The 14,154-nt window shown below is 49.9% G+C and overlaps 8 protein-coding genes across 8 annotated transcripts; 5 read left to right on the top strand and 3 right to left on the bottom strand.

Annotated features, from left to right (window-relative positions):
- Positions 1-56: 56 nt before the first annotated feature.
- AUEXF2481DRAFT_362663 (uncharacterized protein) lies at positions 57-2,025 on the bottom strand. Its single transcript, XM_013485997.1, has 2 exons — positions 1,770-2,025; positions 57-1,714 (listed from the first exon to the last, which is right to left on the bottom strand). Exons 1-2 carry the CDS (start codon positions 1,923-1,925, stop codon positions 221-223), a joined length of 1,650 nt encoding a protein of 549 aa, XP_013341451.1. The 5' UTR covers positions 1,926-2,025; the 3' UTR covers positions 57-220.
- A 73-nt stretch (positions 2,026-2,098) lies between these two features.
- On the top strand, positions 2,099-3,457 carry AUEXF2481DRAFT_68091 (uncharacterized protein; the record flags this gene model as incomplete). The annotated part of the gene is made up of 1 exon (XM_013485956.1): positions 2,099-3,457. The coding sequence occupies one exon, from the start codon at positions 2,099-2,101 to the stop codon at positions 3,455-3,457; it is 1,359 nt and encodes a 452-aa protein (XP_013341410.1).
- A 312-nt stretch (positions 3,458-3,769) lies between these two features.
- AUEXF2481DRAFT_362698 (uncharacterized protein) lies at positions 3,770-4,974 on the top strand. The gene is made up of 3 exons (XM_013485996.1): positions 3,770-4,215; positions 4,308-4,703; positions 4,800-4,974. Exons 1-3 carry the CDS (start codon positions 4,081-4,083, stop codon positions 4,899-4,901), a joined length of 633 nt encoding a protein of 210 aa, XP_013341450.1. The 5' UTR covers positions 3,770-4,080; the 3' UTR covers positions 4,902-4,974.
- Positions 4,975-5,047: 73 nt separating this feature from the next.
- AUEXF2481DRAFT_31721 (uncharacterized protein) lies at positions 5,048-5,785 on the bottom strand (the record flags this gene model as incomplete). Its single annotated transcript, XM_013485867.1, has 1 exon — positions 5,048-5,785. The coding sequence occupies one exon, from the start codon at positions 5,783-5,785 to the stop codon at positions 5,048-5,050; it is 738 nt and encodes a 245-aa protein (XP_013341321.1).
- A 662-nt stretch (positions 5,786-6,447) lies between these two features.
- Positions 6,448-7,527, top strand: AUEXF2481DRAFT_31720 (uncharacterized protein; the record flags this gene model as incomplete). Its single annotated transcript, XM_013485866.1, has 3 exons — positions 6,448-6,993; positions 7,045-7,275; positions 7,330-7,527. The coding sequence occupies 3 exons, from the start codon at positions 6,448-6,450 to the stop codon at positions 7,525-7,527; spliced, it is 975 nt and encodes a 324-aa protein (XP_013341320.1).
- Positions 7,528-8,199: 672 nt separating this feature from the next.
- AUEXF2481DRAFT_47765 (glycoside hydrolase family 28 protein) lies at positions 8,200-9,762 on the top strand (the record flags this gene model as incomplete). The annotated part of the gene is made up of 5 exons (XM_013485939.1): positions 8,200-8,556; positions 8,609-8,776; positions 8,831-9,004; positions 9,061-9,323; positions 9,396-9,762. 5 exons carry the CDS (start codon positions 8,200-8,202, stop codon positions 9,760-9,762), a joined length of 1,329 nt encoding a protein of 442 aa, XP_013341393.1.
- A 1,383-nt stretch (positions 9,763-11,145) lies between these two features.
- On the bottom strand, positions 11,146-12,288 carry AUEXF2481DRAFT_7220 (uncharacterized protein; the record flags this gene model as incomplete). The annotated part of the gene is made up of 4 exons (XM_013485830.1): positions 11,146-11,574; positions 11,632-11,760; positions 11,827-12,033; positions 12,088-12,288. The coding sequence occupies 4 exons, from the start codon at positions 12,286-12,288 to the stop codon at positions 11,146-11,148; spliced, it is 966 nt and encodes a 321-aa protein (XP_013341284.1).
- AUEXF2481DRAFT_110504 (uncharacterized protein) lies at positions 12,282-14,009 on the top strand. Its single transcript, XM_013485995.1, has one exon. The coding sequence runs from the start codon at positions 12,771-12,773 to the stop codon at positions 13,815-13,817; it is 1,047 nt and encodes a 348-aa protein (XP_013341449.1). The 5' UTR covers positions 12,282-12,770; the 3' UTR covers positions 13,818-14,009.
- Positions 14,010-14,154: the final 145 nt, after the last annotated feature.

Genomic DNA, 14,154 nt, shown 5'->3' with positions numbered 1-14,154 from the left:
CTTGACTCTACATCAAAGTTGGCTGGCCGCTGTTCAGAACTTGGAGCGTCACAAGTTTCATAACCGTTCGTATTCAATGTGAGGGGATTTTCAAGCAGAATGGAGGATCGATGGATCTACATAGTCCAATCAAAAGTGGAGAGTCTTCCATCTTCTTTCAACCATAGTGTCCAAAACCACTACGTCAGCAGAGTCCGACGCGATTGTTTTCAAGAAGCATCTACAACGCAACATCACCACCAAAGCCCACAGGTCTCCTAGGCGCCTCTCCCTCCTTGGGCACATGCGGTAAAATCGCCATGACCTGATACAACTTGCCCATACCCTGCGGTCCCGTATCCACCAACCTCCTCCAACCCCCCTCAATCCTCTTGACCGTCTCCGTCAACTCACCCTTCGTCCTCTTCTGCTCCCCTGCCTTCTCAACCACACTCCCCCTCTCCCTATCAACAGCCAATTTCACAAGTTGCGCAGCCCTCTGCTCAATCCCCATGGCCGTCAAAAATCTCGCTTGATCGATCGGTCCGTGCACTTCTACATGCAAAGAAGCGTTTATCGCACTTTCAGCCAGAGCTAGGAAATCGACATCGGCGCTGATGTCCACTTTTCCGGGTTCTGAGAGGGGAGAGACCATTTTGTGTTGCTTGATTCCGCGGAGAGAGTTTACGGGGATGGTGGTTGGGGTTCCGTAGTCGAGGATCAAAGCGGCGCCAGAGGCTTGTTTTTTGACGATTTGCTCGAGGGCGCGACGGGGAGAGACGCGGCGGCCGATGGGTGGGGGCGTTTGGTCGGGGGTAGTGTAGAGGGCTGATGGACTTTGACCGCCGCCGATGCGGACGGCGAAGTCTGCGGCGTAGGTTTGAGATTCGGGCGATACTTCTATGAGGGCACCTTCGGTTTCCTTGAGGTTTTTGTAGCGGGGAGATTGTTCGGGGAGGAAGAGGGAGTGGGGTGTTGCCGCTTGGGAACGTGTGAGTGAGAACTCCGGGACTGGTTGATCACGTTGAGATTTGGGTGTATTTAGAGAGTCGTGAGTTGCGTAGGGCGAGGTTGGTGAGACGACGAGTTCGCGCCATTGGGAGACTGAATTTGGTGTTCCGGTGGCTGATGGGTCGACCTTGTGGACTCCGGTAGGTGTGCGGATCTGCTTTGGTGCAGCCTGAGTCTTGACAGATTCGAACACGTGGATGGGCAGAGCATCGAAGAACTCGTGGGCAACGATAAAGGGCGAGCTGTCCGTTTCTCTCGGGACGAAGCGAATGTCCTCGCACCAGATAATCTTGAGGTCTGGAGTGTACTTGCATGTACTCTTGTAGCCGATGTCGATTTCCTCCAGAGGGTGGTCACCACAAAGAAGCTTGTGCTGAGCTTGACGTAGCGAGGCACTGGCTTCGACCATGTAGATGCCGTCGATGGCTTGAGCCAAGGGTTTGAAGTTACGGATCGATCTTAACATGTCGTCCATCAAGGTTCCTCGTCCAGGGCCCATCTCCATCAAGTAGACACCGCTGCTTTTTCTACCTTGAGCGATCCATTCGGCCACAAACCATAATCCGATGAGTTCGCCAAAAATCTGGGAGATTTCGGGTGATGTTACAAAGTCACCTTTCTGGCCAAAAGGGTCCTTACCTTCGCCTGATTGAGTGTAATAGCCAGTCTCGGGAAAGGTGAGGCATTGTCGCATATAAGCAGCTACGGAAATAGGTCCGGTCGTCTACATCTGTCATTTAGATTTATTCCAGGAAAAATGTGTGTCTAGGGAGACTGACTGTAATTGCCTCTCCCAAAGTCTTTGCCAGAGGCGTTGACCACTCTCTAGAGCTGGTGGATGGATTTCTTGCGCCGGAGCAAGTCAGAGCACGTCGCGACGAGGCGAGTCTCTCTGACACCAGTCGTCTGGATATCTGCACTGTACTACGTCTCATAGTGTGCTTCCGACGGTCGGTGGAAGAAATGTGTGAGTTGTGTTTATTGCGACGAAAAGTGGAAGAGCTTCAGCTCGGAGGTGTCGACTTTCGCCGCAACTTCATGACGCACCACTCGACAACACCATCGACGGGACAGATAACTCGTCAACCTATCAACACTCAGCTTCATAATGGTGTCCCGCTGGGCCGACGACGAAAATGATGCTGCCCTGGAAGCACAACGCAGACAGGAAAAGGAGGAAAAGAAACGCGCAAAGGCCGAAAAGCAACGCAAGCAAGAAGAAGCCGACCGCCTACGACAACAACAGCAACAACAACAAGCGACGGCAGAATCAGATGATAGACCCTCAAAACGAAGAAGACTCTCACCAACACAAGATCTCGATCAACCCCGTCAACTCGTCCGCTTCCACACCCCGTCATGGCAACCCGCACGCACAATCGACAGCTTCGAACGATTGAACCACATTGAAGAAGGAAGCTATGGTTTCGTCTCGCGAGCGAGAGAATTGGCGACTGGAGAAATCGTCGCAATCAAAAAGATGAAGATGGAGCCTGGCGCTGCACAGAATGGCTTTCCTGTCACAGCTTTGCGCGAAATACAAACTTTGTCTGCTGCCAAACACCGTCATATCGTCGACCTACGCGAAGTCGTGGTCGGTGAGAAGGGCAAAGTGGACGACATATTCCTGGTCATGGACTTTTTGGAACACGATCTCAAGACATTGATGGACAATATGGAGGAGCCTTTTCTTCCCAGCGAAGTCAAGACATTGATGCTGCAACTCGGGAGTGCTACTGACTTCTTGCACGATAGATGGATTCTCCATCGCGATCTCAAGACGTCAAACATTTTGATGAACAACCGCGGCGAGATCAAAATCGCAGACTTCGGTATGGCTCGTTTCTGCGGCGATCCACCTCCAAAGAACCTCACACAACTCGTCGTGACACTCTGGTATCGAGCACCGGAACTCTTGCTAGGGACCACGACATATGATAGCAGTGTGGATATGTGGAGTGTTGGCTGTATCTTTGGCGAACTTCTCACAAATATACCGCTTCTTCAGGGCAAGAACGAAGTTGATGAGCTCAGCAAGATCTTTGAGCTTTGCGGTGTTCCTACTGATGCATCATGGCCTGGCTTCAAACGCTTGCCCAATGCTCGCTCATTACGACTGCCACGAAACGCTCAAACGACAGGCTCGGTAATACGTTCGAAGTTTCCCTTCCTCACGAAAGCAGGCACAGATTTGCTCTCAGCCTTGTTGTCCTTGAATCCCGCGAGTCGACCGACAGCGAAGGATTTGTTGGCACATGATTATTTTACTGAGGATCCAAGGCCAAAGAGCACGGCTATGTTCCCGACATTCCCTAGTAAGGCGGGTCAAGAGAGGAGACGTAAGCATAGGACGCCGAACGCACCTATGCGTGGTGAAGGAGGTGCTGCGGCTGCGGACTTCAGCGGGCTGTTTGCTGGGAGGGATGATGAGGAGATTGGTGGTGGTTTCCAACTGAAGTTAGTGTAATGTAAACATCTCATGGGTATGTATCACGGTCATGAACTTCGAACACCGGATTGTCTTGCTCAATATTCAAACAACAGCTCAGTCTCGAAATCGAAATTCTGCTTACCCAACAGCATTATCTGAGCAGTCGATGATGTCTACTACCTCAACGAGACTGAAACGCACGATCGTCTGATACCTCCATGCAGACTGTCATCAAGCAGATGTCAGACGTCTAATGTATTGAGTGAGTAGTTTGGATGCCGTAATTACTCATCAAGGTGCAAAAAGAACCATCGTCAGGGTCCCCCACCCCGCGAAACAAATTTTTGAACATGAACTTTTGGATTCGGCGCGGCGCATGGCGACTGTGAGAGCTGCTCGAGATCAGCATATTCTCTCACGACTACACAATCATACTGACCGACTCGAAACATTCACACCCGATCTGCGCAACCTGAAGATACCACCGCTTGTCGCATAAACCACCACAACGACCTCGAGTCCCACCAACCCCTCCCCAGCGACTCATCTCGACTCCGACCACCAAAAGCTAGTCGCAAACCACCATTACATCCCAAACTCTGGTCGCATATCCCAAGAGCACATACGACTAAACGGACACTTGCAAATCATCAAACACAATGTCAAGAGGAGGCGGCTGGGGCGGTGGCGGAGGAAAGAATGACCTAGGCAAAATGGGCGGACAAGCTCTACCCTGGGAATACGACCCCGAGCTCGAAGGAAAACTAAACACCAAGCCGAGCGAAAAGTTCCCTGTACGTGCATCTTATTCCTCTTTCCTCCTCTGTGTGGGGATGTGGGAAACTCGCAGAAACTCGCTCGCTGACACATTCCCTCTCTTGACCAGCCAATTCAACCTCCCATAGCAGATCCACCCACCAACACCGAAAAACACCTAGTCCACCATTACCGCACCCTTCGCGCCCGTATTCATGATGGCCCCTTTTACGCAATCCTAGACTCCAGCGCTCGTGTGCATAAGTCGGGCAAAAAGTCTCCTGCGACCGCTCACTACGATCCCTTTGAATCCATGCCCACCTATTCTCAAAGATATACAAAGAAGAAAAACACTTTGCCGAGATTAGGGGGTCGGCCCTTTCAAAAGAGCTTTTTCCCCGAAGAACTGTGGGCGATCATTGAGCCGGGGGTTGCTGGGAAGAAGGTGCAGGGAGGTGGGCAGCAGAAGAAGGTGTTGAGTTTGAGTACGAGGACGAGGCTGGATAGGTTTGAGACGGAGATTGATGACGAGGAGGATGAGGGTGAGGAGGGGGATGAGGAAAAAGTGGAGGGGGATGAGGAGGATAAGGAGGAAGATGATCCGGATCAGTTTGATGAGGAGGACGAGGATGATAATGATGATTATAATGCGGAGCAGTACTTTGATGGTGGAGATGATGATGATATGGCGGGAGATGATGGGGGTGGTGATGATGATTATTAGTCGTCCTTGCTTGGTTCTGCCTCTTGCTCTACTCGTATACAACAAGGCTGCTTCTCTATCAAACATCCTTCAATCCATACCCATGTGTACATGTCAAACGCCACCAATGCATCTCATCATAACTTCGTCACAGACTCTCGAAAGCATCAAGTCCCCTTGGGCTTCCTGACAACCACCACACCATCTTCCCTCAACACCCAACCCACCTTGTCCCTCTCCACCAACTCTTCCCAACTCCTCTCAGCACTCTCCTCCACATATGCCTTATCAGCCATCATGTAACTTCTTCCCAAACACTTCAACGCATGCAATCTGACCCCGTCCTCGGCCCACCCCATCAAACACCTCTGATAGCCGTCCACCGCCCTCCTCGTCCTCCAAAACAGCACCCAATCATCATGCACCAGTGCCTTTAGTACTGCGTCCACTTTCCTGTCTTTTACCTTGAACCCTCTTCTCAAGCGAAACGCCTCCACGAATTCTCCCTGTCGACATGCAATATCGAAGATGAGGTATATCGCAAATTCTTGCAGCTCAGGCCGTGATAAAGGTGTACGAGGGTGAATCTTATAGAGAAGATATTGCAGTGCTGGGTGATAGGTCTCGAGATGCTTGCAGAGAATCGCAGCACGGATCTGAAATGTATAGACTCGCTGGGCGAAAGCGTCGACTCGGTGGGAGGATACAAGTGCTTCTCGAAGTTTGCGCATTGCCATGAGGATGATTCCCATTTCTTGTGGAGCTTCTTGAGTCGTTGCATGATGTTGTGTTTTTGCATCCTGGGAAGCCGCTGGAGGAGTAGGGGATGACGAGCCAGAGATCGAGAGAGTGTGGAATGAGGCTTCTAGTGTCTCGCCGCTCTGATGGGAAGCGCAGAATTTCATGTAGCGGGCAACGATGCGTTCGAAGTATGTCTCTTGAGTCTTGAGGTCTGCTAGTCTGTCTTTTTAAGCGATTGCTGAGTTCATCGTGCAAAGTGTCGATTACCTTGTCTCACCCTTTGACGGCAGACCATAGACTTCGAGGGGATCAATTTGTGGCTGTCGGAGGCGACCCCATGCGCCCGAAGGCCCTCGACGTGCTGGCGGTCGCGTACTGGAAGATGACATTGCTGCGTGTGGATTGTTGTTGTTGCGATGGAGGGGCAGGGCGGTGTTTACACTGACGTAGGTCGGGGTGTCCTAATGTGGCAACTCTTGCGAAACTCTCCTTCCTCGACCACACCGCGGATGCCGGCAAAGGCCAATATATCAGTCCACGATTGCATCTTGGATATTTGTTGAGCTCGTTGCCTAGATCTACCGCTAGATAATACTCGTTGACCTGCACTACATTCTCATGTCCCCCTTGTCTCGCAGTTTCTGAGCCGTCTAGTCTGTCTGTTGAGAAGAAGACTACCATCAGGATATCATTACTCTCATCGAAGCACGACACTCATACAAATTTACATCGCTGGCATATAAACTTTTCCCGCTACAATACAGATCTCCACAGATTGTCTGACCGACAACGGACAGTCGCCACTTGAATTGTCCGACCCGCAAAGATGAATCGCCGGAAACCTCTATCTACCATACAGGAACAAAATGACAGCCATGATACAGACATCATCACAAAGGTGGAGGAGAAAATCTCCAGTGCCTTGACTGTACTTTGGTCAGATCTACCTGCCTGGCAAAGAGACAACCACTACATCCATTCTGGCTATCGACCTCAGAGCAACTCTTTCGCCCGTTCTTTCGCATCTCTCACACACATCCACAATGAGACTGTCAACATCTACACACATTTGCTGGGTGCTATCGCCGCTCTGATCTGCTCCGTGTACCTGCATTCTCTCATCAAACCTAGATATGACCGAGCAACGCCCGAAGATGTCACGGTTTTCGGTTGCTTCTTTGGAGGCGCTGTTGCTTGTCTCGGCATGAGCGCTACTTACCATACCATCTCTAATCACTCACCCAAGGTCAATAAGATTGGCAATCAGTTAGATTACGTCGGTATTGTTTGTCTGATCTGGGGTAGCTTTATCCCAAGCATCTTCTACGCCTTTGCTAGACGACCGGGATACATCGCCGTATATTGGTCCATGGTGAGTATTGGTCGCTTACTGTGTTTTTTGAACCACCGCTGATTGTCTTAGATTACCATGATTGGTATCGGCTGTGCGACTGTGTCTATATTGCCCAGTTTCAGAACTCCCAAGTGGCGACCTTTCCGAGCTGGCATGTTCGTCGCCATGGGTGCAAGTGCTGTCGTTCCAGTATTGCACGGTGTTTCTTTGTTCGGTGTTACTCAACTCCAGAAACAAATGGGTCTTTCATACCTAGTGTTGCAAGGCGTGTTGTATATCTCAGGAGCTGCCATATACGCTGTAGGCTCATCCCGCTGAAACTGATCGCGTGCATCACACTCATCGTAATCACAGGCACGAGTACCGGAACGTCTGAAGCCAGGCTCTTTCGATATATGGGGTAGCTCTCACCAGATCTTCCATATCCTGGTTTTACTTGCGGCTGCGACTCACTTCTTCGGCCTTGTCAAGGCGTTCGACTACGAGCACAGCGCAAGAGCTCAGGCTGACAATGTTGTGTATGGTTTCAAGCATATCTTTGGCAAAAACTAGACGTCAGCCAACTGCTGGTACGAGTACAATCGAGGCATCGAGACCACAAACAGACGTTGGACACGTCCTGAATGCAAGCTCAGCGTTTTCAGAAACTCATAATCGATCCTCAATTTCATGAACAAGTTCGCAATCAATAAGAGTTGCGGTAAGATAATCACCCGAAATGCCGACAACCTTGACGATCACCTATCCCACTTCCCCAGCTTGAATAGCCGGACCATAATTGCGGAGCCCCAAGCTAGCCACCCCACATCGGCCGGTAAAGGACCACATCCATCACCTCAAGAGTCAAGACTTGCCATTGTATTGGCGGAAAAACCAAGCTCATGCATAAGACTCGTCAAGCGTAGATGCGTTCCTGCCAAAGCAAGCCACTTTCTCCGCATGCTGCATGCATGTCTTGGCTGGTCACCCCGCAACGCGTCTTCCAGTATTTACGAGCAAATATTGTTAAGCGACGTCAGTATTGATGACATGGTAAAGGATTTCAACCTGGAATATCAGCTATTGTCCGGCTTGGCTGTCAATCGTGCATGGCCAAGATGGAAGAATTGTCTCGCAGGCCCCTTCCTTGCTGGTCTGAGGCTGGGACAATGGCATACTTAACATGCATTGGGTTCGCTTGGACATGACGAGGACGACTACCTGTGCCTACTTCCAATTATCAAGATGAGAGTCTTTTCCTGTCTCTTGGTAGTCACCACTGCGATCACTTCCGCTGTAGCCTTTGACATCCCCGAAGGTGCATCAATTTCTGTACCATGGCGACACAAGGGACGACCATACTTTGGTTGGAACTTGAAAGACAAGTGGGGCAACAGTGTCGAAGAAGATCGCCACAAGATCACCATCCGTGCTTCTGAGGATGACACGGACGACATATCTGCAGACTTTGTCTGGGCTCTTGAGCAAGCACAGAATGGTGGTCTTGTGCATCTTGAAGAAGGCAAGACTTATGTCATTGGCAAGAAGATTGATCTTCCCGTTCTCAATGATGTGTACATCAAGCTTGATGGTACATTGAAGGTGTGTGATAACATTGGCTTTTGGGAACAATGTACTGACGAGACTGCTTTAGTTTACCGACGATATCGAATACTGGCAAAAGAACTACTTCTACTACCCCTTCCAGAAGAGTATCACATTCATGGTCTGGAGTGGCCAAGATATCAGAATCTATGGAAAAGGAACTATGGATGGAAATGGTCAGGCATGGTACGACGGCTTTGCCGGCCGTGAGATCTTGGTGAGTAGCTCGAGGACATTGACGACGATGGATTGATGACTGATTCGAGTCTAGGATGCCGACAACACCTACTACCGTCCTATCCTGTTCTTGACTGACAATGCTACCAATGTCGATGTCGAGGGCATTACCTTCCTGAATAGTCCGTGCTGGACCACTTTCTTGGTCCGCACCAAGGATGTCTCCTTTGATAATGTCTACATCGAGGCATTCAGTACTAACGCTTCTGTGAGGCTACCCTATCTCATACCTTGGTGGAAGCGCAATAATGCTGACCTGATCAGGCTCTCCCAAAAAACACCGATGGCTTCGACTCGCTCAACGTGGATGGTCTAACCGTCACAAACACCCGCGTCAATGTCGGCGACGACTGCTTCTCCCCCAAGCCAAACACCACAAACATCTACGTTGAAAACCTCTGGTGCAACGGTACCCATGGCGTCTCCATGGGCTCAATCGGTCAATATCCCGGTGTTCTCGACTACATCTCAAACGCGTACATGAAGAACATCACCCTCCTGAACGGGCAAAATGGCGCCAGACTAAAGTAAGATGATGCACTCCTACACCCCTTGCAATGAGATGAGAAAGTTAGCTATACTAACACAGTCCCAAACAGGGCATGGGCAGGACCTCAAGTAGGCTACGGCTACATCTCCAACATCACGTACGAAAACATCTACATTGAAAACACAGACGCACCCATCGTCCTCGATCAATGCTACTTCAACATCAACGAAACAACATGTGCTGCCTACCCCTCCAATGTAAACATTACAGATGTCAAGTTTATCAACGTCACTGGCTCGTCGAGTGGGAAAGAGGGTGGTGTGGTGGCGGATTTGACTTGTAGTCCTGGAGCTACTTGTAGTGGCATCATGCTCGAGGGGATAGATTTGACGAGCCCTAATGGGACGTCGGAGATTGTGTGTAATAATATTCAGGGGGATATCGGGGTCCCTTGTGTTTCTGGGGCCGACGCTTGAGGAGGAGAGAACGGCTTTGGGGTGGAGGTATAGTAGTCGTGTACAAGCTTTGACTACCTGCACAAAATACCACGTATCAGGATCCACGTCCCGACAACTCGAGAATGTCGACGTTGTGTTTTTCCAGAACTAGTCCATTTTCTCACGACCTCGAGCACGGTATTACGAGTACAGTACTTCTTGTAATTCCAGTGATCAAAACAAAACGACACTGGAGCGATCGACAAGAGCAGTGAATGTGAGCTTTCAAATATCAATACTATGAAATTATTGTGAAGGGGGCGGCGCCTTGCGATGTTCCTGAATGGCACCAGACTCGACCAAAACAAGGTCCACCACAAGCTCGTATATTAGCCGTGTAACGAAGCAAACACAGGCTCATTCTTTCCTTTGGCGATTCTGCATTGATCCAGAGTATCCTGGGCCCGTTGCTTGATCATGGAAATGGCCTTGCTTGTGAACACTTGTAGCCCAGCCATGATGGAATTGGCCACAGCCTCGATGGCTTTCCAGGCCATAGTCATGAATTCTTTGATCTTCATAATGGCGATAATTAAGAAATCAGAGCAGGCAGAGAACGCGTTAGAAGCAGGCCCTCGCAAAGACTCAGGCAGCTTTTCGAATTCTCTTTTCGGCGTTTTCCCAAGGAATCATCCATCATCTCTATGATCGCCCGCTTGCACTCTTCAAACTTGGTTCTGAGTTTTTCCTTCCCAGGCAGGCACCTTGGACTTGTTTTTCGGGTGATGTCTGCACCTCTATCTCGAGATCTTTGGTAAACTCCCGAGTCTTGCCATAGACTGCATCATCCGACTTCAGTCGGCTATGGCCTTGACTCCCTCCATGTCTTTTGTACCATTCAAGCCGGAGAGAGGCTTTTGTGTAGTGGCAATATCATGGCCTCCTATGCCATCGTGTTGGATGTCGCCATCACGGAACATGGTTCTGTACAGAAGAGGAAGGGGAAGCTTTGTTCTGCAAAGCGACTCGACCCCTCAGAGTAGCTGAGATCTTCGAACAGTGAATCAGAGCTGGATATATGCATGTGTATCCTTCGAGGTCTTGTCTCCAAGATCCAAGCGGAAGCGATAGTGGTGAGGAATGCCCCAAGCTTGTGACGGATGATATCATTCAGGAGTACGAGCGGACGCTTTCTGGTGCACAACGAAGACCCACTTGTAGGTCTCATTAGCGGTGCGATGGAGATAACAAGAAAGCAGGCCCACGTATGAGGTGGGATCTTGGGACGGATCTGAGCACTGATCGAGGCATTGTCAACGTTGTTCATACGGCCGATTTCAGATCATGCCGTTTGTGATAGTCAGTCTCTCATGACCTTCATTCTATATGATTGTCTGCTTGACCACGCTATAGGGGCATTATTCAGAGTTTCTCAGCAGCCATCTGTAAAGCAGCCTCAAGATCCACCAACTCCCCCTCGTCGAGACCAAAATCCTTCGCCGTGATAACATCACCTCTATACGGCGTCGTCCAATCTTCCACATGCGCAAAAGCTTTTAGCATAAGTCCAATTTCCTTGCCAAACGGACCCCAGATCTTCTCGTAGTTTTCCAGGGTAGTGGTGATGAATGTTGTTTGTCTGCCAGTGACATTTATCCATGCTTGTAGATATTCCTGCATTGTGCCTTGAGAGGTGTATAAGAAGGCGTACTTTGCGGGCAGAGATATAGTTGGGTTTTTGAGAATGGCAGAGACGAAGATACCGGCGTTGGTGGGGACGTCGCCTGCGAAGTAGATGTGGAGGGTCGGGTCGGCTGGTTGGATGTAGACGTGAGAGCCATTGGTGTTTGGCTTTGAGCGTACAAGTCAGTGGAGGGTATACAAGATGTTGGGGAAAGCTTTACACACCACTTCGACGGGCTTCAACATTGGTGTCTCGTAGAAATTGCTGGTGAAGAAGCCGATCCACATGAAAGTGGTTTTTGCAGCAAGAACGGGAAGTTCCTTCTTTATGATGTCTGCAGCTCCATCTTTGCCCTATCAAAGTAGGGATGTGTCAGTACTCTCTTCAATCCATGGCCAAACTCCGACTAAGGTACTCACGTCCATGTGTGGTACGAAGTTACCAGGTCCGGCAAGCTTCTCACCACCAGGGAGAGTGTGCAGGATCAAATGGTCGAGAGTCTCAATCTTGCTAGCCGCAGTAGCGACATTGACAAGTTGTTGCTTTTCTCTCTCAGCAGCTGCATCAGGACCGTCGTCGAGAAGATACTGGAAGATGTTGGTGATGCCAAAGATCGCGTGAGTGCCCTTTCGCCATGTCAGCTGCTGTTCAACACAACGTTAATGTTGTCAAGTCCCCACCTGGAAAGCAGTCTCGAGGGATGCTATGTCATCATAGTCGGCAGTCGCTAGCTCAGCACCAGCATCATAGAGTGCCTTTGCAGCAGCGGAATCCTGGTTGCGGGTTATAGCTTTGACATGCCAGCCTTCTTGGAGGAGTCGAAGGGCTACTGAGTTACCAACAGTGCCAGTGGCACCACACACAGTAATTGTCTTGGTCATTGTAATTTGGATCTGGAATGCCAACCGAGCTGGCTAGGGCGCTGTAGTTATCATCCAAAGTCTGACGCGGACATCATGGTCTTTTATGTGTCGAGGTCTAGGAGCTGCACAACTTCAAACGAGCGAGAAACGCTAGCTGCTTGATTATCAAGCACGCTCAATGCAACTTCGAGGTGTATCAGTAACTGAGTTTCAAGTCATGTTGGTCGAGAGTGATCTTTTGAGTTTCTGTCCGGGGTCCAGGGATTTTTCGGCCGAAATTTGAGAAGCCGCAGGCTGAAACCTCGGCGATACGATAAACAGCGCCTTCCTCGTTGTAAACTCCGATAGATTCTTCGGACATATGCTATTGAGGTGCTGCTGAGAAGTCCCGTTACTAATGGCACTCAGAAGTCGTGTCCATATATGCGTGGCCATCCGGACATGATCCAACTTTTGAAACAACACCGACTCTTCTCCCCGTTTGAGCTTCCAAGTACAACATGTCGAATCAAGCAGCATGGCTCTATGGTCCTAATCAGCTGTTCCGAGTTGGTTCAGCTCCAATGCATGAGATCGAGTCTCATGAAATCTTAGTCGAGACATATTCCATCGCCATCAACCCCATCGATTGGAAAGTCAGAGACTATGGCTGGCTGATCAATACCTGGCCAATGGTTCTCGGCTGCGACGTTTCTGGAGTCGTCACTGAAGTCGGCAACAGTGTGCACAACTTCTCTAAAGGCGATCGCGTCATAGGACATGCCGTCAGTCTGGTGTCGCAGAAGCCGAAGAATGGAGCTTTCCAACATTTTGTTGCTGTAGAAGCGGCAAAGGCTGCGAAGATTCCAAGTGCGCTGTCCTTCAGTGATGCTTGTGTTGTTCCATTGGCTTTGGATACTGCTGCTACTGGACTGTTCAACAGCGCTTCAGATGGCTATCTCGGATTGGAATGGCCAACAATGGGCTCAAAGTCAGACAACAACAAGATCGTCATCTACGGTGGAAGCTCTTCTGTCGGTGCATTGGCTATCCAGCTTGCCGCAGCTTCTGGTGCCCACGTTATTGCTGTTGCCTCTCGCCGTAACTTCGACTTCTGCCGCTCATGTGGAGCCCATGAAGTCTTGGACTACAACGAGCCCACCATCGTCAATGATGTCGTCAACGCAATCAAAGTAGCTCCTCAGACACACTTTGCAGGTATCTACGACGCTATATCGCAGGAAGACAGCTACAACATCACTGTACCCATTCTTGCACAGATCGGATCTGGCAATCTGGCGACTGTACTTCCAGGACCGAGCACTGTGCCATCGACTTCGAAGACGAACTATGTGGAAGGTATCAATGATACAGTACACAGACTCTGGGAGAACTTTGTAGGGCCAGCTCTGGAGCGAGGGACATTGAAGTGCGTGCCCTCAGCATATGTGGTTGGAAGCGGACTTGAGAGCATCGAGAAAGGGTTGGAAATCAACAAAAAGGGTGTGAGCGCAAGAAAGGTCGTTGTCGAAATCAAGAAAGAACAGATAGCGAGCGGTTGTAATTAAAGTTTGAGGAGTCGCGAAGTGCGTATCGCCGAATTTGGTATAGGTCATCCTTCCTACGCAGGACCATCGAAGACGGACAAACAGAAGCCGCGGCTTACGGAATATTATTGTTAGCGGTCGCTCCTCATTCCTCCGCTTAGCAATTATATCTTGATATAACTCGTGATTGGTCTTATGCTCAATATCCAAATGGTAGCACAAACGTTCCGTACATATGACTATAGCGTTCGCTAAGCGACTCTAGACAGTATAGGCCAATGAGGTATGCGAGAAAGATTATACTTAGGCAAGTCTTGCTGACACATACTCGGATCGTTTCGACCTCCGTTAATGTTGC

Source organism: Aureobasidium subglaciale, assembly GCF_000721755.1.
Source record: "Aureobasidium subglaciale EXF-2481 unplaced genomic scaffold scaffold_19, whole genome shotgun sequence".
In the NCBI taxonomy this organism is placed as follows: Eukaryota; Fungi; Ascomycota; class Dothideomycetes; order Dothideales; family Saccotheciaceae; genus Aureobasidium; species Aureobasidium subglaciale.
This window is presented reverse-complemented; position numbering and strand designations above follow the sequence as displayed.